Source organism: Leuciscus leuciscus (genome assembly GCF_965113295.1).
Source record: "Leuciscus leuciscus genome assembly, chromosome: 1".
Classification (NCBI taxonomy): Eukaryota; Metazoa; Chordata; class Actinopteri; order Cypriniformes; family Leuciscidae; genus Leuciscus; species Leuciscus leuciscus.
Window position 1 is genome coordinate 70,845,539 of NC_138725.1, and position 23,875 is coordinate 70,869,413.

Genomic DNA, 23,875 nt, shown 5'->3' on the forward strand with positions numbered 1-23,875 from the left:
ATTACCTGTAATGTACTATTACTATCTCGTGCATTACCTGAGTTTGTTGTTTTCATTAAAGAACCCTTTTTGTTGAAACCTCTCCTTCATCTTCTTCGTAACACCCTTCACACGGTTTACGGGGTCTGTTTAAAAGCAACCAGCGGGTGTCGCTGTTGGACAGTGTTACTTTAGAAAAACGAGTGACTTTTACACCTTTTAATGTCACATTTTGTAATATTTGCATTGTTTTAGTTATGTTATATGGATTATTTTCTCATCCAGTATTTGTTTGCCACCTTTATTCACAGTGGGATAAAAATGAGCACATTCATAAACAGTTATTCAAAAAGAGAGATTCAACAAACAGAATTTCAGCAAGGCATCATTTGGTGGATCAATATATTTACAAAGAAAAAGAAAAATACATCACGCAGTTTGGTTAAAAACTAAATTGAATTCAAGCTAATTTCCATTCTCTCCACCTAAAATAATGATCAAATCTGGTCTGTCTAAAGAATCTAATTTTGCAAAAAAAGAATATAACCCTCATACAAAAGCACATAATGATTACATATGATGAAACGGTAAAAAAAAAGAAAAGAAAAAAGAATTGCAAAAACAAGTAATCTTCCCTGTAATGTCCAAACCATGGCTTCAAATGTCCTTTTTAAATTAGTACAGTACATAAATTGCTACTTTGGTACGAGATGAACCGGCCATCTCTGTGAAAAATGAAACATGAATAGACTTTATTTGCTTTCTTAATAAATGTCACTACAGTGTTATTGTGTGTGTGTGTGTGTATGTGTATGTGTATATAACAAAAATGTGTAGGCTTGGAAAAGTCAGGGAAATATCTCATGTCGGTATATTAGAAGCAGTTTGATGCTGGTTTTAACAGAGACAGAACTTAAATTCTTGCATATTCTTGTTCTCTCCCTTCTTCCAGTAGTGATGCATTATATTTCTCCTCTCGTAGTGTGCTAGTGCAAGTTATTGCATAGGTCAAGTCTTATCATATGTTGGTGTCTTTTGCAAGCACAGCGTATCCACACACACACACACACAGACACGTCTGCTCCAGTGTCAGGGCATCGATAGCTCAACAGCTGTTCATTTGGCGCCGAGGACGGACTGCATTCTTCCCTTTGCGTGAGTGCAGTTTAATTAACAGGGTTATTGGGATCTTGTGAGTCTGTGACGGGAGGTAGAGCTTCATAAGCAGGTAAATCTGTGTCAGGCTCAGAGGCCGTAACCGGACGCTCCTCGAGTGACAGGATGTCAATGGACTGGACGGACTGGCGAATGCTTTCCTCGTATGTGGGAGGCAGCTGTGGTAAAAACAGAGATAAAGCATGACCATATGTTTGACACACAAGATAAATGCTGAAAAAAGTGATTCTGCTTGTGTCACACATCTTTAGTGTTTAACCAAAAGTGAAAAAAACTTGGAAGGTGCTTCACGAATTACATGTAGGATTAAGAAATGATTGATAATTATTGAAAAGAATTAATGAATATTTATAAAAAAAGAGAACCTGCCCAAAATTCCCTTTATAAATCCCAGTCAGTGGAAAATTGTGCTCACATTCGTCTCCACCCTCAAATAACCATATATGGAGCTTACAACGCCTAGTTTTCCAAAGCATAGCCTCATCTGCATATCATTTGCATATGCATATTCATCCATGTCATACCATGTTTAATGGTTTAAGACAGCATGAGATACGGATGTGCCGTCACATTGCATTGCTTAAAATCATTTAGTGGCTTATCCTTGCCTTGTTTTTGAATGAATAAATCAAATTGTATAAAATAAATTACTCAATCTTTTCCACAGGAAAATAGAGTTCTGCTATTATCATGCGCTAAGCAATCCTCGCCGTAGTTAAAACATTAAAACACAGCATGCCACAGGAAAAGTGTTCAAAAGCAGCGCATCCACTACAAATATTTCTGTTTATTATAAAATGGTGTAACTTTTCGGTAATAATTTCATGTAAGTCCTTAACTCCATTAATGAGAATGACATATTTAATCTAAATGTGTATATCAGATGTAAAACATAGTTTAAATCATTCTTTTATTATAACTTTAACTATAAAGCTTTAATGCTCATTCTAATTCTGCGAGAATAGAGAAGTCCAAACAATAACGATAATGGCAGAGTAACAAAATTGTCGGAATCACTTTCAGAACGATTTGTGACAGTTGAATGATAAAAACATTGACAGCCAATCAGAATCCATCCTGCTTTAAAGAATCACACCAATGGATGATAACATTGGCCTTGTCCCAAATGACAGACTTCATGTGCACTTGCAGTCTTGTGGACTTACAATGGCCGCCGCGAGTGTCCCATTTCAGGATTCAGAAGGGGGCGCCAATAACACAAGTAAAGCAGCATTACGTGAGGAAAGTGTGGACTCGGAGGAAGATCGCAAGGGCTCAGGGTTCCAATTGGGACGGAGCCATTCTGTTAATTCTACACTTGCACTTCAGTTCCACTGTCTGCATCCGAAAGCTGAAGAACGCTGCCTCCGCAGGCAACATACAGACGTATGAAGGCAGCAAGGCACATCCGAATCCAGTGATCGTGTCACATCCTGTCTACCGAGACAACTTCATCTGATCGATTTTTGATGGCAGCATAGATGCCTATGCGATCCCACAATCTTGTCCAGTCTTGAGTTCCAGTCTTGAGTAAAAAAAAAGATATATGGCCTCTGGAAGTTGCCATTGGTGGTCAGTTTGTGTGTAAATGTACATTTTTAACAAATTTTTCCACTGTTGATGTCATTTCTAGTGAGAAATGACTCTTGTCGTAATTAAATATTCGCTTAGTTTTCACCAAAGCTCGCTCTATTTCTCTCTATTTTTATTCAGTATCATGAGGTTTCGTGAGGCACCTTCATGCGCAAACAAAGTCATTGCCTGATAAAGCAGCGAGGCAAGAAGTCAGTTGCCTAAGCTTTTGGACGCGGCCACAATTGCAGGGTGTGGTTGGAAGTGGGAAGAATGGGAAGAATTCTGACTGGCTGTCAATGTTTTTTATCGTTCATCTGCTGGGGGAAAAAAATGCTGTCAAAGTGATTCCAGCAATATCGTTCCTATGTGTCAGGATCTTTATAGTGGTGGTGTGGATTCTCTAACAATGACCTAAAAACCACTAAGAATACCCTAGCAACACTGTAGCAACCTTAAACCAGTAGAGTACGCTAGTGCCCACCCACTTTTTGAGCAGCGTTGGTTCCGGAAGTATTTTTTCCATCCTTTTCTTCCATAGGGATTTCAAAAAAGTCTTTGTTAAGGCGTTATAAGGTTATATTTGGAGAAAAAAATAATAATATTAGAAAACTGGACAAAAAGAAAAAGGTATAAGAGTGAAATAACTACAATCCCATGAAGCATTGCGAACAGCATAATCGAATTAAAAACTTTATATAAGTTTATGGCAAAATATGGCATGTTTAGCTTGTTTCGACTCTCTGATTGCTGGAATTTTCTGTACAGCATCATGGGTAATGTAGTTTTGACCGCAAATTCCTCTGTTCCACATGATTATTTTAAAACTAATACTGCGGGCTGACGGCTTCAACAGAAGCAAATACCATTGGTGAACAACCTCGTAGCTCACAGTCTTTTTAACATTAAAAATCTATTTCCCTATAGAGAAAATGAATGGAGTTTTTACTTCCATAACCCGACTGTTGCACTCTGAACACTGCCCACAACACACTAGCATCATTTCTTGTGAAAATATCAGTTACACTTTCCTTAAAGCCTCTATGCATAATGCATTATAAAACAAAATCATAAAGTACGTTGTAATGCATTAAATCATTTAATAAATAATTGTAACCAAAGTTAAAATGCATTATAATATTTGCACGTTCTTTGTTACATCTGAAATTGGCTGTGTGCCCTGCATTATACATTATAAAGGTATATAACAATGTATTACAATATAACTGCGGTGATGATTATTCATGAAATCATAGAATGCATGATACGGTGCATTACAAGGCATAATTAATGCATTAAAAATACTTTTACAATGCATTATACATAAAGGCTTTAAGTAAAGTGTTACCAAAATATATTTTCTTATTATGTAATATTACATAATAAGAAGCAGGTCAGTACTTTTCCACAAGATAAAGACCTTTGCACTATGCTAATTCATAATACAGCGCTCAACATTTATTTAAACAAATTCAGCTAGTGATATTACTGCCATTTTATCTGTCTCTCCTTCGCTATCTCTTTATAATGTTTAATCTTTGAGCTCCGGGCCTTCCCTTTAGCCTCCAAAAAATAAACAGAGCTATTATAGGACAGACAAAACTGTGGCCTTTAGATGGAGAACAAGCTCACCTAGCTCAGGAATATGGTTAATTGGTTAGAGATCGATCCACCCATTGAAACTTGGGAGAGGACAGACGGACAAAGAGCCGTTCTCTCTGCCAATGTTTACCTTTCAAGACAGTTATTATGTTTGATGTGCATCAATTTCCCTTAGTGTGTGTACTCATGCGTTTCCTGGCACAAAGTCAACATAAAAGGGCCATGAAATGCGGACAGCATGCGTCACGGCATCAGCGCAGGTGAGGGATACTGGGCCTGTCTGTGCGGCAGTGAATGGACATTTACATGATATATGATCATGTTACGGAGCAGAAAATAGAGGGTTATTCATATTGAAAACCTATTGTTTCCTTAATTCAGTTAGACTACACCTGCTGTAGATAACCAGCTTAAACTGCAGCCACACACTGCTAACAGACAACACTGTCATCGCTGGCCTTCAATACAGCAACTACTACTTAGTTGCCAAACATGATTATTTTTTTTTTCATTATCTAAAGTTTATGTCTGAATGTATATTTGTATACATTTGTAAAAGTGTATTTTTTAGATGCGGTGACAAGTAATAAACTTTAATTCCACTAGTTAATTTCAAAGGTCCTGCGGTGTAACAGTTTTAAAAACTGCTAATTTTCCATTTAGTCTATTTAACGAATTCATTTTCACAAGGCTCAATAATGCAATTGTGCAGAATTGTTTACAGTTTAAAGTCATTTGTAAATTCATGACCAGTCATACTTGTGTAACGCTCGGTTTTGGTTTCTGTGTGGAGTTTTAGTTTGTTACTTTGTTTTCTTTTTGTTTCTATGGATTCTAGAAGGTTCTTAATTGTCGTCATGGCAACTAATTTTTTGATTGATTTGAACCACCTGATCCTTGTTTAGCTTTTTAGTTAATCTGTGTATGTATAGCCCTCGCTAGTGAAAAAAAGTAGCCTATACTTTAATGTAATGTGTTATAATATTGCGTTACTCCCTTAAAAAAAGTAACTTATTGCATTACTCAGTTACTTTTCATAGAAAGTAATGCCTTAAGTAACTTTTGCGTTACTTTTTCTCACCTGGGCTTTTTTTTTTATAACAAGAAAACGAGAGCAAAAGTTATATTTTTGGCAAATGTAAAGGCCCTTTCACACCAAAAGTGAAATGAATAAGCTTTAGGCCCCGTCCACACTACTGCGTTTTCGTTTAAAAACGGAGACCTTTTGCTACGTTTGCACCTCCCGTCCACACTAAAACGGCAAAAACGGAGACCCAAAACGGAGAAGTTTAGAAACGCTGCCGACCCGTTTTTCGTTTTGAATCTCCGGAGGGCGTTTTAGTCTGGACGGGTCAAAACGGAGGACTTTAGAAACGATGACGTAGTAGAGGCTCACGCTCGGCTCTATGATTGGGTATCATCAGTCATGGCGTAATATCTTTGCTAGCAGCTGTTGTGCAAGTAAATTCTGCATTTTACAATGCTATAACTGCCTACATGCGCCGGAGGCAAGCTATTATTCGAGCGATCTGTGACAATTCCCGTATGCAGCGGCGGTATCGACCGTACATGAAGCGGCGGTTTTGGGTTAACCCGGGAAGAACCAGCGCATGGTGGGATAATTTTATCAATGAAGTTGTGTTTACACCGGCACGCGCATGCCCAGTGTTGGTGAATGGTCACGTGATCCGCGTTTTCAGTCGTTTTAATGTGGACGGAGATCAATTCTAATACGCAGCTAAAACGCTGGTGTGGACGGAGATCGTATTCGTTTTAATTCTCCGTTTCTAAACGAAAACGCAGTAGTGTGGACGGGGCCTTAGGCTGAAGGAAATGCAAATTCACGCCTGTACAGTAGTGAATTTGCATTTCCTTCAGCTTAAAGCTTATTCATTTCACTTTTGGTGTGAAAGGGCCTTTACATTTGCCAAAAATATAACTTTTGCTCTCTTTATGGGAAAATTTAAGTAACTTACCTTACTTATTTGAAAAATTATCTTAGGTATTTTGTTGTCAATTTAAAAGTAATGTGTTACTTTACTAGTTACTTGAAAAAAGTAATCCGATTACGTAGCTCAGGTTACTTGTAGTGCCTCACCCCAACACTTAATAAGATTTCTATGGCTAAATGAGTCACCTCTGTCACAATAGGTCCGCCGAGGCCGAAGCGGTCGGCTATCATCATGTGGATCTGCCGTTGTCTGTCTTTCTTGCGCACGCTCTCGTACGAGGGCAGACGAGGATGAGGAGGCTCCAGTGGGGACAGGTAGTAGCTGCTGGGCACACCGATGAGGAACAAAGAGCCCGACTGACAGCCACAAGCAGAAACAAAACTAATGAAATGAGGAACTGAAAGTAATGACGACAAGCTTTCACCCTTTACCAATGTTGTTCCAAACCTGCATTCCCATCAAAACAATGACAACATGCAACAAAAACTAATATCTTTCCATTCAGGAGAAGTATTTTGGTGCCTATATTGGTCATACAGGTTTATAACGACATGAAGGCGAGTAAATGATGGCAGAGGGTGAAATACAGTGTTCTTTCATAGCGCTTACCTGTGCATTGACGTTCTCATGACCAGTGTCGTGTGTTTGCTCAAAATCAGATGAAGCAACGAGAGTCTGTCTGCTGTTGTAGTACTGATGAGGAGCTTCCTGTTCAACCAAGAAATGACAAGCCTCTGTTTATACACTGTGAAAAAGAAACCTGGCAGCTGTGGTTGTCAGACTAATCCTGTACAAAAATACAGTAAAAAATGTAAACATTTACAGAATGACCTGTACATTTTACAGTATAAACCTGTAATTTACAAACAAGAACATTGCAATTTACTTGTAAATCCATGACGCACACTAGCACTTTGTACCTTTAACATGAACTGACAACCACCATAATAACAGTTGGTAAAAGAGGAATCCACATGAAGAATCATGAAGAAGTTCATCACACAAACACAAAACACCATCATGCTAACACACAGACACTATAACAATGCAATAAACAGCCAAATGTGCATAACTGGTAACAAAAATTAAACATAATTATTTAAACAAAATACTTTTAAATGTGAAGTGCCACACAGGGAATTATGGGAATGCCAGTTTCTAGTTTTTCACTGTAAATTATAATTTGATTAGCTTTTTTACTTCTAAAAAAACAGCATTTAACAGTATTTTACTGTAAAAATTATGAGATATTTAACATTTTTTTCCCTGTATATAGTACGAGAACTAACTGTTAACCTATAAACAGTTTTTTTTTCTGTAGCGTTTTACAATAATCTACAGTTAAAATTACACCTTTTTCTTTTTTCTTTTTTTACAGTGTATGACATTTACCGTTCAAAAGTTTGGGTGAGATTTTTTTTAATGTTTTTGAAAGAAGTCTCTTCTGCTCACCAAAGCTGCATTTAGTATGTGATCAGAAATACAGTAAAAACTTTAATATTGAGAAGAAATATTATTACAATTTAAAATGTTTTTTTTATTTTATTTTATGTGAATATAATGTAAAATGTAATTTATTCCTGTGATCAAAGCTGAATTTTCAGCATCATCACTCCAGTCTTCAGTGTCACATGATCCTTCACAAATCATTCTAATATGATGATTTGCTGCTCAAGAAACATTTCTGATTATTATCAGTATTGAAAACTGACTGCTTAGCTCATAGTCCGGAGCTCAACCAGCATAATAGTTACGATGTTTTCATATTGACTGTGAGTCAAACCATCCCCAATCTTGATTTAAAGTCTCACACCCCCGTCTTTGTCTTTCCGCAATGTCTCTCCTCCTCTTCCTACTTCTGCGATGTTAGAGCCAGCCCTCTGGATGGTCATAAATTACTCCGCTAAGGAGAAGACCACCAAGCAACTTCCTCAACGGCTCCCTCCCCTCCCATCCAGCGCTAGATTAGGCAGGCGGGCCCCGCGTGAGGCAGAGGAATTCCTCCAGCCCAGCCGGACACTCAGTGAATACCCCACACCTAAATAGATGCCTTTGTGTCCCGGGACAATACAGTGTCTTACTGCGTCATCAGGGTGCTGAGTAACAATCCCCACACTGGCGTTTTAACGGTCTGCCTCTGTTTTGCACCCTTGTTTCTGCGGCAAGTACTACTAAACGAGCGCACTCCCTTTTACAGGCCCATATGTCACCCGGACAAGTCAGTTAACAGTGTTACAAGTCATTAGTGCACTAGTTGGCCAAAATGTGCAGAGAAGGGTTGGAAATTAACCAGGGCTTGAGGTTAATGCAAGCAACAAAATGCCCCTTCATGGTTTTATTTATTTATTTATTATTATCTGTTATTTACCTCATTTCACATCAAGAAAAAAATAAGAAATTGTATTTTGGACAAAGAAAATTAAACCTGATTTAAGAACATTAAGACGTTATTTTCTTTACAATTACTTTGGGTGACAAATTTCTACCATTTACTGTGTGGGGACATTTTAATTTGAGTGAGTTATTCACATTATAATTTTTTCCTTAAATACTGTAATACATTTTACAATACATTTTTAAAGGCAGATTCTACCATTAATACTTTACCAATGAAATATTGTCACCACGGCAAAAAATGTATGTGTTTAAAAAAATTAATAATAATAATATGCTTCATTTACTTAATGTCAAATATAATTTCTTGCAAATTTGGGTACAAAACATGATTCAAGATTCAACCTTATGTAAAAAAAAAAAAAATATATATATATATTTTGCAATAATAAATGGCTGACTGAACCAAAAAGTACACGTTTTTAAAAGTTTTGCTTTAAAGTACATTTTAAATCATGTTTTAATAATTATTTTGATGTGTTGACTACCAAAGCAGGGTAACATACTAAAGTACTTGATTATAATTTTAACTGTAAATGCATTATTCAATATTACATTTAAAGTATATATTTGTGTCAAAGACAACAGAAGAAATTATGAAATTACATATGAAGATGTACTTGAGTCAAAAGCACTCAAATGTTCAGCCAATAGCATTTAATGTAAATTTAAACTATAATACATTTTAATTTTTAACATGCATTTAATATCAGTTCACACTGATGTATATTCTTAAAAATACACAAAAAATATACAAAAGTATATTCTTTTAAATAGACAACATGTTTTGTGTTTATAATTTGTTAGAAAAAAGTTCCCCTCTTAAAGGTTAAAAAATGCCCCTGTCAATCAATCCCAGTTGGCAAATATCGTCCCTTAATAGAAACCGGGCCCGAATCTGAGACCCAGCTGACGTCTTGGACTCAAGGCAAGAGCTCCTGACAGCTCTGACATCACTCACAGTGACGTACTTTGACCTTTCCCATCACCCCTCTTATTCGGGACACCGGGAGACACGTTTAGTAAATGTGAGGTCAGGGGTCACCTTCCTTCGCTGGTTTTCCCTCTCGACAGTCTCGGAGTCCCCCCCCCCCCAATAAGAGAGACGTTCTTTTGTTTGCTCCTCTGATTCAGGCAGTGTGAAAAAGCAAAAAGCGTGTAAAATCAGCTCTGAAGTCGGGGGAGGACCTCTTCAGCGGTGTGCCTTTTTCAGTGCCTGACCTAAAGTAAAACCTTTGTCTCCTGTGATCCCCCCCCCCACCACCACCACCAAAACACTGAACCTAACGATCAGATGGTGAAGACCCCTCAGTAAGAGGACATAATGTCTCAAAATGAGTCGAGTTTCTATAGGAGAGATGATAAAAGAGTTTCACTAGCATTGGCCTGCTGACAATTCCAGCATAGATCAGCATGAATTCCATGTTGGTCCAGGCTGGTTTTATACTGGTCTAGCTGGTGGACCAACACAGTCATGCTGTTGTCAAGGAAAACCGAGCTGGTGTTGCTGGTCCACAGCATGCAAACGTGACCAGCAAGTCTTAAAGGTTTAAAAATCATCACGCAACATTAGAGATTTACCATGTTAAAACCAGATTTCTTCTTCAATGCAAGTATGAGATTATTTCATCTATTTAATTATCCACAAGGAGAAAATCATAATTGACATAAACTCCGCCCCTTTCTTACAATCGCAATCACAATCCAATCAACAACCGATGGATTGAATCAAGTCCCGCCCTTTCTTCTTTTTCAGTAATCCTTTTTCACTCTGATGTACTTCACAATATGGAAGAAAAGAGCTGATGCTACTTCTGTTTCATTGCGACTTTAAAGAGCATAAACAAACCATGGATCATCTATACACAACAATTTGCTAAAAACTGACAACTCATATGCCACTAGTTGTTCAAATGTCTTTAAAGAGGCCATATACGCGTTTTCTAAGTCTTGATTTAGTGTTTGGGCTCTACTCGAATACGTTTACATGCTTGAATGTTCAAAAAACACATTATTTTTTATCATATTTGACATTGTTGCAGCTCCTCTCAAACGGATTCATTAAAAGAAGTTATTCCTTCACCATGTGCGTGACATCATTACGAACCAACATGGTTGAACAACAAAATTGCGACAATACGGTTACGGTCGTGATGAGCTAGTTGATTTCTTCAACGATGCATCCTACTATAGTAGTTAAGCAGCGAGTTACGTCGTTGTACTGGAAACACAGCTCTGTTTAGTTCCTGTCTCTATGAAGCCCCTCCTTCTGAAAAGCACACTGTGCTCTGATTGGTCGGCTGGATCAGTGCATTGTGATTGGTCAAGCGCTATGAGCGTGTTTGGGAAATGTCCCGCCCCTTACCATAACTGAACGTTTCAATGCTCTACTAACTCACTCAACCAGGCCCCGCCCCCTTTATCCTGCATATTAATTATTTAAATGAGGAATTTTGTGACGTGTTTGTTCCCGGAAGAAAACTCAAGACTACAATGGAGGCGTTTCAGGGAGTTCAGAAACACTTGCAGATATAAAGAAAAACTCCCGCTGGAGAGACTTTGCAGACCTTTTTCATGCTCATAAGCAACTTTACACACTAAAGACAGTTGAACATGTAAAAAAGCAGAATAGCAAAACAGCAGTTTCTTGTTCACAGCCTTTGCTGTGGTAAATCATTTCAGAAGTGACTGCTGTATATTGTGCATACATGCAATGATACTTTAGGTCAGGGGTGCACAGTCTTGCTTCTGGAGATCTACCTTCCCATAAAGCCTTCAATGAGGTCATGTAAACGCATTAAACCTTTTTCCTTTATCAATTTAGGGTCATAAATGATCGACAGAGAGATTTATGGATGATTTCACCCGCATATAAACACCTTTACCGGCGTTCTTTCATCTTATTGAAGTGCACATGTGTGATACGTGACAGGAAAGCGTCCTTAAGCGCATCCAACCGGAGCAAGTGTTTTGTGGTGAGGAGGAGCAAATATACTGTACATGTTGCAGATATATGGTACAGTCGTAGAAATAGCATGCATGAGAGGAAAATGTGAGTCTTTACAAGTTTCTTACAAGACATTTAGCAAAACTGGGGGTTTAATGCTTTGTTTAACACCACAGCTCATATGATTGCAGTTGAGAGCTGCAGGGATGATGTATTTCTGTAGGCCAAAAGCCAGAAATGAGTTGCATTTTAGCGCTTCCAGTTCCATCGCTTCAAAGTCAAGGTTTTTTTTAAAAGGGTTTTTTGGTTAAATGGCTGAAATAATGTCTGTGGTGAACACAAGCTCAAGGGATTTTCATGTTTTATTCTACATAAAATAGATCAGTAATGCCCTCTTGTGATTTTCCCTCTTGTGATTTTTTTAAGCAATTACTTGTTTCGTAAAAGGCGGTTGATAACAAGTGTCTAAATCGGACTACAGAGGTTGTCTGGGATATTAAAGGGATACTTCACCGATTAGCATTAAAGGGGTCATATAATGGTACATGCACTTTTACAAGTTGATTGTACTGAAATGTGTGTTGGCAGTGCCTGTACAAAACCATCATAAAATGATAAAAATCCATCCAGTGTTTTTTTTTTAATCTCCTTATATGTTTTCCCCCCATCTCAAATCAAGCCGTTCGGACGCCCCTCCCACGATTGTTGATTGACAGCAGCGTTTCAACACAGACCCACCCTCGCTCGAGTCGCTCGTGAGCGAGCTGTCAATCATACTCCGCGTGGACCGACGCGGTCATTGTTGATATGCTGGACTGGAGCACTGTCTATGAGCAGAATGGTGTCTAAGCGATTGTGGTGTTCTGTTCTTGGGTGTAATAAGGAACACAGCATCATTTCGATGTTTCTAAATCCGAACCGCTGAAGACGCAGTGGCTGAGTTTTGTTTTCGAAGGGAATATTCCCCACGATCAACAGCAATGCTTTCAAGTTTGCGCGAATCCTTTCACACACCAGACTGCTTTACAAACGAGGGTCAGTAAAGCTGGTTTTGCTTAGAAGCTGCTCCTGAAAAAAGGATCGGTACCAACTTTTCGTGTTCCTGCTGCACCTCCAGGAGAACTGAAGTGAGTGTAATGTTTTATTAACCTTTATATTAATCTTTATATTAATCTTTGCAAATCGCTTGCACGCTTCACGATGAATGCGGCGGTTTACACTCAGGGTACATTACGGCATGTTTTCTATGTACGACGGTTATGGTTATTGTGTTATGGTTATAACAAACGGTGTACGCACAGAACAGAGGGGCGGGTGAGCAAATCATTTAAAGACCCATGCACTCAAACGGCGTGCTGAAAACAGAGCTGTTTTTGACCAGGTAAAATGAGTGTTTTCTTACAATACTAATGAGAATTTTTAATTAAAGTATATTACAAACTTTTAATTTAGACCCTAAATAATCATATTAGCTTGTACAAAAATGGCATTATATGACCCCTTTAAGCTTTGTATCAGTAGTAACCCGGTAGTATTTTCGAATGACCGTGCTTCCCTCCCTCATGTCCCCCTGAGACGAGAGATTTCTGCATTGTGTGTCTGGAAAAAAAACCTCAGATGACACAAAAATCATCATTTAGCGTCATCAGAGGCTTTTTTGTCCAGAGGCGAGAGACTACAGCCAGTAGGAGGAGCTTTTTCCGCATGTCTTCAACCCGCCCATAGGGGGATAGGGGGATCTCACGATAAAACGGCGCCTTTTCAGTTTCGAGTCGACTAGTAGCGTAGTTGTACCATTTCTTCCGATACTGCCCTCTGTAACCGGTAGGCGTAGCTTGGGAGTGGCCTCGTAGGGCAGCGAAGCAAGTGCATTCTGGGAGTTGTTGTCTTTCATCCACATGAGCCAAAAATACATTTTCTGGCTTTTCTCAGTCTAGAAGGCTCCAATTTCTAAAATAATTTCACATTTCAACTACATAAATTACCCAATTTAAATACACATTCACGGCACACGCTTGCAAACTATTATAACTCCAACTTTCAAGCTTAATGAAAAAGCTTTTGACTTCTGGCGATTATATTTAGTTTTCAAAATTCATAAAAGTTGTGTTCATTTGTGACGATTACCATGATGGCCAAAACGTGCAAGAGTCATAAACCTTTGGTCAGATCACAGAGCTTATTCACTGCAATAATCCAAACGCCAGTGGAAAAATCAGGATGATGCTTCACTTACAGTTTGGCCAACAAAAGAAATCATCCCTGCAGCGCTCTATACATGAAAACTGACAGATAACATTCAAGTCTTGTAAACGTGGTCTTCTTGCTTTGCCAGGTTATTGGTTTGCATGAAAGCTGGTAAAACAGGTCATTTCAATTAACTGATTTTTGTTATCAGCGTATTGGTGTGCGTGTGAACATGCTCATTATCTGCGTCAGGTGTGTTTTTGTTTAGGGTTGGATCTTAAAGTCCCCCTGTGGTGAAAATCAAGATTTTAATGTTGTTTATATGTCTATGTGGTGTTTTTAATATGCTTTAAGACAAACCATGTGCAGATTCATAAGTCGACACCGTTGCTGAGTATTTTCTCCTTAAAACTGCAGTGAACCAAAGACAGTCTCAAAAACACGGTTTGAAATCGCTGGTATTTCTGACTTCACAAACTACCTTGTAACCAATCAGATCAACGTGTGATCATCAACAAGTGGATGGTGCGAGTGAGTGGAGGCGGGGCTCATTTGCATATTCATAGATTTATTGTCTATATGGTCCTTTACTGTCTATATGGTCAATTTGGTGTGATCTTTGACACTCGCCTACACTAGACTCACATATTAAGAGTATTACAAAATCTGCATTCCATCATCTCAAAATCATTGCAAGAATTAGGCCCTATCTTACTCTACCCGACGCTGAAAGGCTTATTCATGCATTTGTTACTTCCAGGGTTGACTATTATAATGCACTATTTGTTGGTTTACCTGCTAAATCAATAAAACGGCTGCAGTGCATCCAGAATTCGGCAGCACACACACTTCACCACGTCAGCACATTACAGGCGTGCTTTATAGCTTGCACTGGCTTCCTGTTCAGTCGCGTATTGCTTTTAAAACTCTCACACTAACACACAAAGCTATGCATGGAATAGCCCCTTCTTATATCTGTGACTTAGTCAGCCTGTACGCGCCTACCCGTTCCCTTTGGTCAACTGATTCGCTTACTAAATCTTAAAATCTATGGGGGAGAGAGCTTTCTTTGTCGCGGCACCCAGGTTATGGAATGCACTTCCTCTCATTGTTAGAGATGCTCCCACATTAGCCAGTTTCAAGAAGTAGTTAAAATTGCTTATATGTGACTCTGGACCACAAAACCAGTCATATGGGTCAATTTTGCTGAATAAATAAGCTTTCCATTGATGCATGGTTTGTTAGGATAGGGCAATATTTGGCCGAGATACAGCTATTTTAATATCTGGAATCTGAGAGTGAAAAAAAATCTAAACATTGAGAAAATCGCCTTTAAAGTTGTCCATTTATGTTTGCGATTGTGCTGCATTCACTCACAAAAATACATGTTTTATATATTTACGGTAAGAAATTTACAAAATATCTTCATGGAACATGATCTTTACTTAATATCCTAATGATTTTTGGCATAAAAGAAAAATGTATAATTTTTACCCATATAATGTATTGTTGGCTATTGCCACAAATATACCCGTGCGACATGTGACTGGTTTTGTGATCCAGGGTCACATATAGACTGTTATGATTAGTGTGTTGTACTGTAATGATTATTTTTGTATTATTTTTGTACTTCTGCGCTTTGGGTTTTAGAAAAGCGCATTATAAATAAAATGTATTATTATTATTAATTGTGTGTGTGTACATTTACCTCATGCCTATCTTCACCACAGGTTAACTTAGCCGACATGTTTTTGCATTTCCTCTTTGTGGAGGCAGTTTCCCTGTGGTACTAAGATAAGGTTAAAGTTCCCTCAGGGGGGACGATTAGGGCTGAAAGTGATCAGGAAAAGGAAACGCTGAGGATGAGGCATGACTTCAGGCTGAAGTGTGAGCAGAACACAGCAGATAAACGCTTCACTCTCTCCGTCTAATCTAACATCTGCTCTCACGACACACATCCTGAGGACTGGACACATTAAAGGAGAAAAGCTCTGACGTGAGGTGAGGTTTCACAGCCCACATTGGAAGGTTCCTGCACTTAACTCTCTGATGCTGTTCTTATTACGTTTTCTTTTTTCTTTTCTTTTTTACTTCATCGGAATGGTACGAAACTTGGTAAAGGTGAACACACAAATATTTATGGACAAAAAAATAGTCACACTTGTGCTCCTCATGGTAAAAAATGACGGCATTGGAAATGAACGGGAGACGAATTTCATCTAGTGGAAGCGTTTGGTACTGCGGCCAAACAAAATCTTAACGAAAGTTTATTTATTGAGAAATTTGGAACACAACTAGTGTTCCAAAATGTGTTCCAATTTATGGCTTTGATTTTCTTGCAGTTTTAGAGTAAAACATGTTTTTGAAAATATATATTTTATATAAAAAAATTTAAATAGTATTTTTGTGCATTTTTCATAACAATAAACGTAAAATTCTCTAATTTTTTAAGTTCACTTTTAACACTTTTTTCACTTCAGCAATAATCTGCCAAGTGTCGTCTTTGAAAAGAGATCAAACTCAAGTCTGTGCTCTAAAGCATTCAAGATTTATGACAGTTTGAGTTGGACATTTAATGCTCTATGCTCAAAAAGTGAATAAAATTATAATTGCATTTATGAATACAGCGTAAAAATAATTCAGTACCATAAAATCCCCTAAAAATACAAAATATTAAATAAAAACATTATCGAACTAAAATATAGTGCATTGGGGAAAAAAAGGGTAATTTTTGACCGAGACGCGAGGGTTAAAACGCCAATGAATTTTCAACAAGTGTGTTATTAATATTTTTGAATGTTTGCTTATAGTGTACTAAAGAAACCATAAAAGTATATATAAAAAACTATACTTGCAGCTACTGTATAATTAATGAAAAACAAAACAATGATAGACATGAAACGTCTCTTTTAATTCTTTCAAATAAATAATATAAAATTGCATAAATTATTCTTGCACTGACCAAAGTGTGTAAAGGGAGAAGGTTACAATAAAAACATACATTTTAACATTAGACTTTACTTTTGTTTTATATACACAATTGTTCTATATGCAGTTTGTAATGCAATTAAATCAGAAGTAACTGTAATTAAATGACAGAAAAAATAAGAGTAATCAATTACTTTATATTTTCAAATAAGGAAAAGTTATTAAATCAAAGTAATGAATTACTTAGTAATGAGTTACACCCAACACTGAAAGTTAATATTAAGGCACTAAATTGCAACTATCATTACAAACGTGTAATTACAAATATATTTAAATACATGACATACATCTTTCCCTCAGCAGAAATTACATTAAAGTATATTTCAGTTTACCATAAATGCTTGTCATTATGCAGCTCACTTTAACCATATTTCAAAGACTATATATATATATATAACATTATGAAATTATATATAAAGATGTAGTACTTGAGTGGGTCAGAAACACTCTAAAGTTCAACTAACTGAAATTTAATATAAATTTAAACTATTATACATTTACATTTAATTGCAATTAACATGGCAATTATTGTCAGAAAACATTACATTTAAGTATATAATTTCCGCAATAAGTGTTTTAAAGTGTACGTGCGCAGAGAGCTTTACTCCTCCACTCGGTTTAAGATTTGATTACTGTGTAACTTCTCCCGGCACTTGTGACCATGATAGTCAGGGGAACGGTCACGCTGTATTGTGCTCCTCTCTAACAGAACGGCTTGTTTATGTGACTCACGTAAACCTGTACAGTTTGTGCTCTTCACTGTCAAATCTTTGAGTTTCTGAAGCTTTCTTGCTTACGTTGCTTGAGTTTGTTTTGCTTGATACCGCAGCTGACGCGAACAACGTCCAAACTGAGTCACGTTGTTACCCGAAGCACATGGCGAAGCTCGTGAACGTTTAGCACAGTTAAGAGAAAGATAATGTGTAATCTCTGATTGTGTGTCAGCGTACTGAACAGTGGGAGATGTTCTTCATTCGCAAAAAACAAAAACAAAATAAAACTATAGGTCAGCTGTAACTTTTTAACTACATTTGATACTTTCATTCGCCCTAAAACTGTCCAGCATTAAACGGCATAAAATCTGATTTCATGTCCAATTGGAAAGGAAAATCCCAAATGACATCTCATTAATATCTCAGCTGTCCCTCATAGGAGATGGAGATTTGGACGAAGTTTTGTTTTTCCTGTGAATCATGTCGCACATGTCTCCTCTAAAGTCTCAGAAGAAATCTCAACAATGTCTCAAACTGTGTTCAGAGAAAGCCATATATATATGTAATTTCCCATTCAATCGTACCAAGACTAAACTCTATTAACTGCATTCATGTCCAAGCCTCAGGTTTTTGCAGGAGAAACACTTGACCCGAGGCACTTAATGAAAAAGCTTGGATGAATGGGATTTTCCTCACCATGTCAGAGCGAGATTCCTGATAAACCCTCATTTTGCAGCAGAGAGGAACCTTCCGGTACAGGATCAACATCAGCACCACGATCATGAAGAAGAACACCAGACAACAGACTGGAGAGACACAACAGACGTCAATCACATGAGCTTTCGGAAACACTCGGCCTGCTTCTGTTTTCAACTCATCCATTAAAATGTACATTTTTAGATTCGTAAAGATTCAAAATAGGCACAGTTTATGCAATTTAAAACATTTAAGCATAAAGCATGAGTCTTTACAATCTTGGCAAACATAATTTCTGCATAATAAAGTGTTTTAAGGTTTAATATAAATATATAACACACACACACATATACAAACACACACACACACACTTACATATATATATAGTGCATTTAAAATATATTAACTTTCAGTGTTGGGTGTAACTCATTACTAAGTAATTAATTACTGTCTTTTAATTACTTTTCCTTATTTGAAAAAGTAAAGTAAGGGATTACTCTGAATTTTTTTTGTCATTTAATTACAGTTTCTTCTGATTTAATTACATTACAAACTGCATATAGAACAATTGTATATAAAAAACAATAGTATGTAACGTCTGATGTTAAAATGTATGTTTTTAATTCTCCCTTTACACACTTTGGTCAGTTTTAAGAATAATTCATGCAATTTTATATTATTAGTCTGTATTATTATTGTCTGTAGTATTATTAACTGGTCGAGACTGAAATGTGTTTAGAAAGTATTTAGAAATCCAATACTTTTATAGCAAGAGTAATTAATACAGTAATCTAATTACACTGTTGAAGATGTAATTAGTATCTAGTAATTAATTACTTTTACAGTAGCTTACCCAACACTGAACACTGTGGGTTTACAAACTTTGGGTTTATTTTACTGTAATTTATGGTCTCAAACATATACAAACAGAAAACACTACTTTTAAACAAATAATAATAATATTTTTCCAAGAAATTTTGCGACATCATCAGCCCAATTATGACATTTAACACTGAGCAATACAGTATTTATATGTATATTATTAACACATCTGATGGTGATACTCACACGCGCCCACGACGACTGTCCGCTGGTCCGCAGAGAGGCTCGAGGTGGAGGCGACAGTTGGGGACACAGTGCTGGACATCTCTGACAACAAATACAACTCTTCTAACAAGCTGTCTCATAGTAAGCCATCACGAGAGTCCTCTTTCCTTCTTCCCAGCTTCATCTTCAGACACGAGTGAACTGAACGTCAGTCACGACTCACATCCTAGTCCTCGCGAAGCAGCGGCGGCAGCGGATACACTGTTGCCATCGGTGAATGGACGGAGAATCCTACTATGGCGAAGGCGTGGCTCGTGAATACTAACGAAGCTCGTGACTGGACGCTGCCGTGATGTCGCTAAGCAACGGTTGCAAGGACTAATTAATATTCATGAGCTTGTCCTTCGCCGTAGTAGGATTCGTTCATTTCGAATAAGGAGGATGTGAAATAGACACAAATAAAGTTGTGAATATTGTTTATGTCTTAATTTAGGAATGCAGACATTAACGTTATCTTAAAAAAAATTAAAAAAATTAAAATAATGATGTGCCATACTCAGTCTCTTCCGTATCGCTCAAATAGACAAACTGAAACATTCCTTGAACGTTTACAGGTTGTCTTGGAGATAAAAGCAGGATTTTGCGCTTTTATAGAGCGCTGAGCGCCACCTAACGTTAGCAAACAACTTCTGCGTGTTTAAACAGAGAGCTAGCAGTATTACGTTCATTGATTCATCTTTCTCATACGAATATTTTAATGTCTTCGGAAATTACCATTTAATATAACTAACGTTACATATTGATACTTAAATATTTGAATATTAGGATGACAGGAGGAGTTGAAGAATTCATGCATTAAAATGTTTATTTCACATAAAATTAACAGTATATTTTAAATCAGTTCATAAACAATCCGTCGTGAATTTGTGAATCTTACACTTTTATTTATAATATTTTCACAGCTACCTAGGCATCTCCTCTCTGAACATGGATTCAGATCAGTCTGATTCAGTTGAATGAGAATCATTTGGTTAAAAGACTCTGAACCGCGAAGCTTTCTCAACGGGCATTGACCGTTTCACAGTCTGATTCACTGAGTCGACTCCCTCTAGTTTGTGACTCGCGGCTAACATGACTCGCTGCTGTGTGCGAATCACGGGGGAAAGATGGTCGCGAGCACCCGTGTACAGAAGCTCCTTAGACGTTATAAACTCGCGATCGCGGCTGGTTTAACGATCCTGCTGATCCAGGGGCTGGTGGTATGGAGCCTGCGGAGTCTGGAGGAGGGAGAGTCGGAGGTAAGGCGCTGTTTCATGCGGGTAAATCTGTTTTCCGTGTCTCAGTTAACGCCGTTTAATCTGAAGGTTTATGTTAGCATGCTAAGCTAAGCTAAACCCTTCAGTCCAGTCTCATTAGTTGAACTGTAACTCCAGTAATAGCGACACCGAGTGTAAACAAACACGTTTATTGCATTACCTGAAAAGGTCGTAGTGTATGAAATACATATTTGTAGTTGTTATGGTCAAGTGTTGTGTAGGCGGTCATTTAGAGTGGTTTGTTTTGACCGGCGTCGGGTTTTAAATGACTGGACTGACTTCACCCATAACAACTCTATGGTTGTGTAGAAACTTAGTGAGATGTCTACGTAGGCAGCATTTTTGGTCATCTTAGTCTTAAATTCCAGTAAGCTGCCTTTCTACTCAGGATTTGTGGGCTTCAATGTATGAGACTCTAGTGAGCCTCCTACCTTTTAAACTGCTACCCTTTGGCCATCTGTAGGGCTAGTCTAAAGTGTCCTACCTTGACAGCACTTTTTTAACACCTTAGGTCACTGACTTTGACTATGATTCCCAAAAATGCTGACTACACTCCTAAAAATAAGGGTCCCAAAAGGGTTGTTTCGCTGCGATGACAGAAGAACCATTTTTGGTTTCCCAAATAACCTTTTAGTGAACTGTTCTTAAATTAACCATTTTTTTCTTAGTATGAAGAACATTTAGGCAAATCGAAATATCTTTTTTTCCTCAAAGAATCTTTTATGGAATGGAAAGATTCCATGGATGTTAAAGCTTCTTCATGGAACGATCAGTGCCGATAAAGCGGGGCTTGATTTTGATTTTGTCCGTGTGGAATTGATTTGGATGGTTGTGGTTTGCTATTGGCTGATCTCATGTGAGTGACAGGTTGCCCCGCCCTCACGCTAGTAAACACATCATCAGAGACGAGAAGAGATGAGCTGCAAGAGGGAGGGGAAACTTATTCTGATTAAAAATGATGAGGCACATGAATTAACAAAAATTATGTGCATGGAAAAATCACTTAAGATAAATACTGCAATTTTCCTTAAAAAACAAGATTTGTCCATTTTGAGAATACGTAGATGTTCCTGATGTTGTCTAGTGAGGTCTTATAGCATATTTGGGTCTTAACCTAATGAACTAGCCTACCTTTCTAGACTAAAAATGCTGCTGACTAGGAACGTGCCTGTGCGGCCCAAATTTGATTTTGTGCTCATTTGTGTGACTCGGGTCTGTTTTTATCATGACTGCGTAAAACGGCACAAACCACATGATGGAATCTGATCTTTTCAATTCCGATCTGTGCCACTTCCATATGTGGGACTAAATCCGATACAGGCCACCTCAATGTTTTGCAATGCCACCTCAGTCTGAACAGTCAAACCGAAATTCATGCGACTTTTAAGCATCCCTACTAGATCAACATTCATCACAATACTGCGCTCATGGGTGTCATTTCAAAGATTTTACATAACCGAGTAAACCGACGTTAACAAGACAGTTGTGAAAGCTAGTCAGTGAAAGACAGTGATGTGTCAGAACTCATAAGTATTATAGTGACAGCTCTATACAAGCAAAACACAAGGGCTCGTATCATTAGGGCCCAAGCCCTGAAAGGGCGAATGTTTAAAACCGCTGACCGTGATCTGTTCACACTGGAATCTGATATTGGCCACATTCAGATCTTATAAATAGGAATTGAGCGCTAAGGCTGGCAGTGTGAATGTAGCCAAAGTTGTTGTCTTGGTAGGGAGCTTGCTTGGTTTTGAGACACAGCCGACAATTAAATCCGGCTGTTCATAGATTCAGTGTCCTCAGGCTCTGTTAAAATTCACCCTTATAGATATTATTCTGAACAGTTTTCCGTGCGTATGAGATGGCGATGTCGAATGAATTCATACGATATAAAAACATGATTTTTTTTTTAGAAAAAATTAAGGGTAAAGGACGGTCCACCCCTAAACCTAAATCTCAGTGGCGCCAAAGCAGATTGTACGAAAACGTACGACGGACGTCGAGGTCACTTCCGTGATTTGGGAAAAAGCCCGTAAAAGTCCTTTGCGAAACTCACAAGTGTAAGGGAAAACCTAGTGAATTTAACACTCCATAGAAATGTTATTTTTCCAAAGTGTTGACAACTTAGTGTTTACTAATAATTGTTGCAAACTGGTACTACCAACACAATAGTGCATTCCTGGAACTGGGCGTCGTTACACTACATCCTTACGCATTGCTTTCTGACAGGACTTTTATGGGCTTTTCCCAAATCACGGAAGTGACCTCGACGTCCGGGTTAGCGGTAGCATGAGCCGTCAGGCAAGTGTTATTTAAATAAACTCCTGATGTACTTACAAACTTTTCAATGCCTCGTTTTATGAGTACAGAACCTATTTGTACTACTGTAGAAGTTTGGTACCATTCTGGGCATTATTAGGGGGGTAATTTACGGGATACAACCTTGGATCCATTAGCGCCTGCACTAAACCATCCGGCTGATATCTCTAAATAAGCTCTAACTTTAATAATGTTCGACCGAGGGAAAAAAGCTTGTGGGGGGGTGTTTAGCTCAAGGTCATGGTGCAAAGGACCCTAGGGTGAAATTACTCCGAACCATCCCTTTAAATGAATCATGCGTGACCGTTTTGCTGCTCTCGGATGAACGCAGCTAATAATGTGGTGTAGTGTTTAAACATCCAAGCGGATCAAACCCCAGCAGGCGGGATTCAGGAATGATAATCATTGTGCTCTTGATCAAAACACAGCCTCAGGTTAGTCCAGGATGACTGATCCTGTAATAAATTAACTGTAAGTAAACTTGAAAGAATCCTGCATAGCTAATTAGTAAATGTTTAGCTGTCTGCTGTTCAAGGGCTCTGGAGTAATACGGGAATACATTTGTGAAAGGAGGTTACGAGTTGAGACGAGTATCAGGAATGTGTTGGCTGTCGTGTCTGGATTCCTGCCCCATCTGCACTTCACTGTCAATCTGCAGTCGAATAGATTCCCTAGTACATGATCAATGAATGTATTGAGTTAAAAAGTTAAGTAGTCAAAAGTAAACTGAGGGTACGTTTACACGACAATGATCTGCTTAAAACGGAGAAGTTTTTCCTTTGAGTTTTCTGCGTACAGACATTGTCAAAACGATCCCCATTCACACAGATCCGCGAAAACGACTATAAACGATGTATTCTGCTGCCAGGCCAGTAGATGGCGATGATACACTATATACTGAACATGTAATGCGCATGTGCATGACGTCATCGTCTTCAGAGATTCACTTTTTTGTTGTTTACACGGAGACCGTTTTCAAAAACTTGCGCG

At 38.0% G+C, this 23,875-nt stretch overlaps 2 protein-coding genes across 3 annotated transcripts in view; one reads left to right on the top strand and one right to left on the bottom strand.

Moving 5' to 3' along the window:
- Positions 1-264: 264 nt before the first annotated feature.
- LOC309512004 (uncharacterized protein) lies at positions 265-19,548 on the bottom strand. The gene is made up of 5 exons (XM_082187411.1): positions 19,275-19,548; positions 18,207-18,316; positions 6,891-6,989; positions 6,467-6,637; positions 265-1,313 (listed from the first exon to the last, which is right to left on the bottom strand). The coding sequence occupies exons 1-5, from the start codon at positions 19,351-19,353 to the stop codon at positions 1,146-1,148; spliced, it is 627 nt and encodes a 208-aa protein (XP_082043537.1). The 5' UTR covers positions 19,354-19,548; the 3' UTR covers positions 265-1,145.
- An 841-nt stretch (positions 19,549-20,389) lies between these two features.
- xylt2 (xylosyltransferase II) overlaps positions 20,390-23,875 on the top strand; it is a 30,761-nt gene continuing 27,275 nt past the window's right edge. The window contains exon 1 of one of the 2 annotated variants that reach the window (XM_082185340.1): positions 20,390-20,551. In XM_082185340.1, the coding sequence (XP_082041466.1) occupies positions 20,420-20,551 (132 nt within the window). In that variant the 5' untranslated portion in view covers positions 20,390-20,419. The remainder of the gene's footprint in view (positions 20,552-23,875) is intronic. The other variant, XM_082185339.1, reaches the window with a different exon arrangement.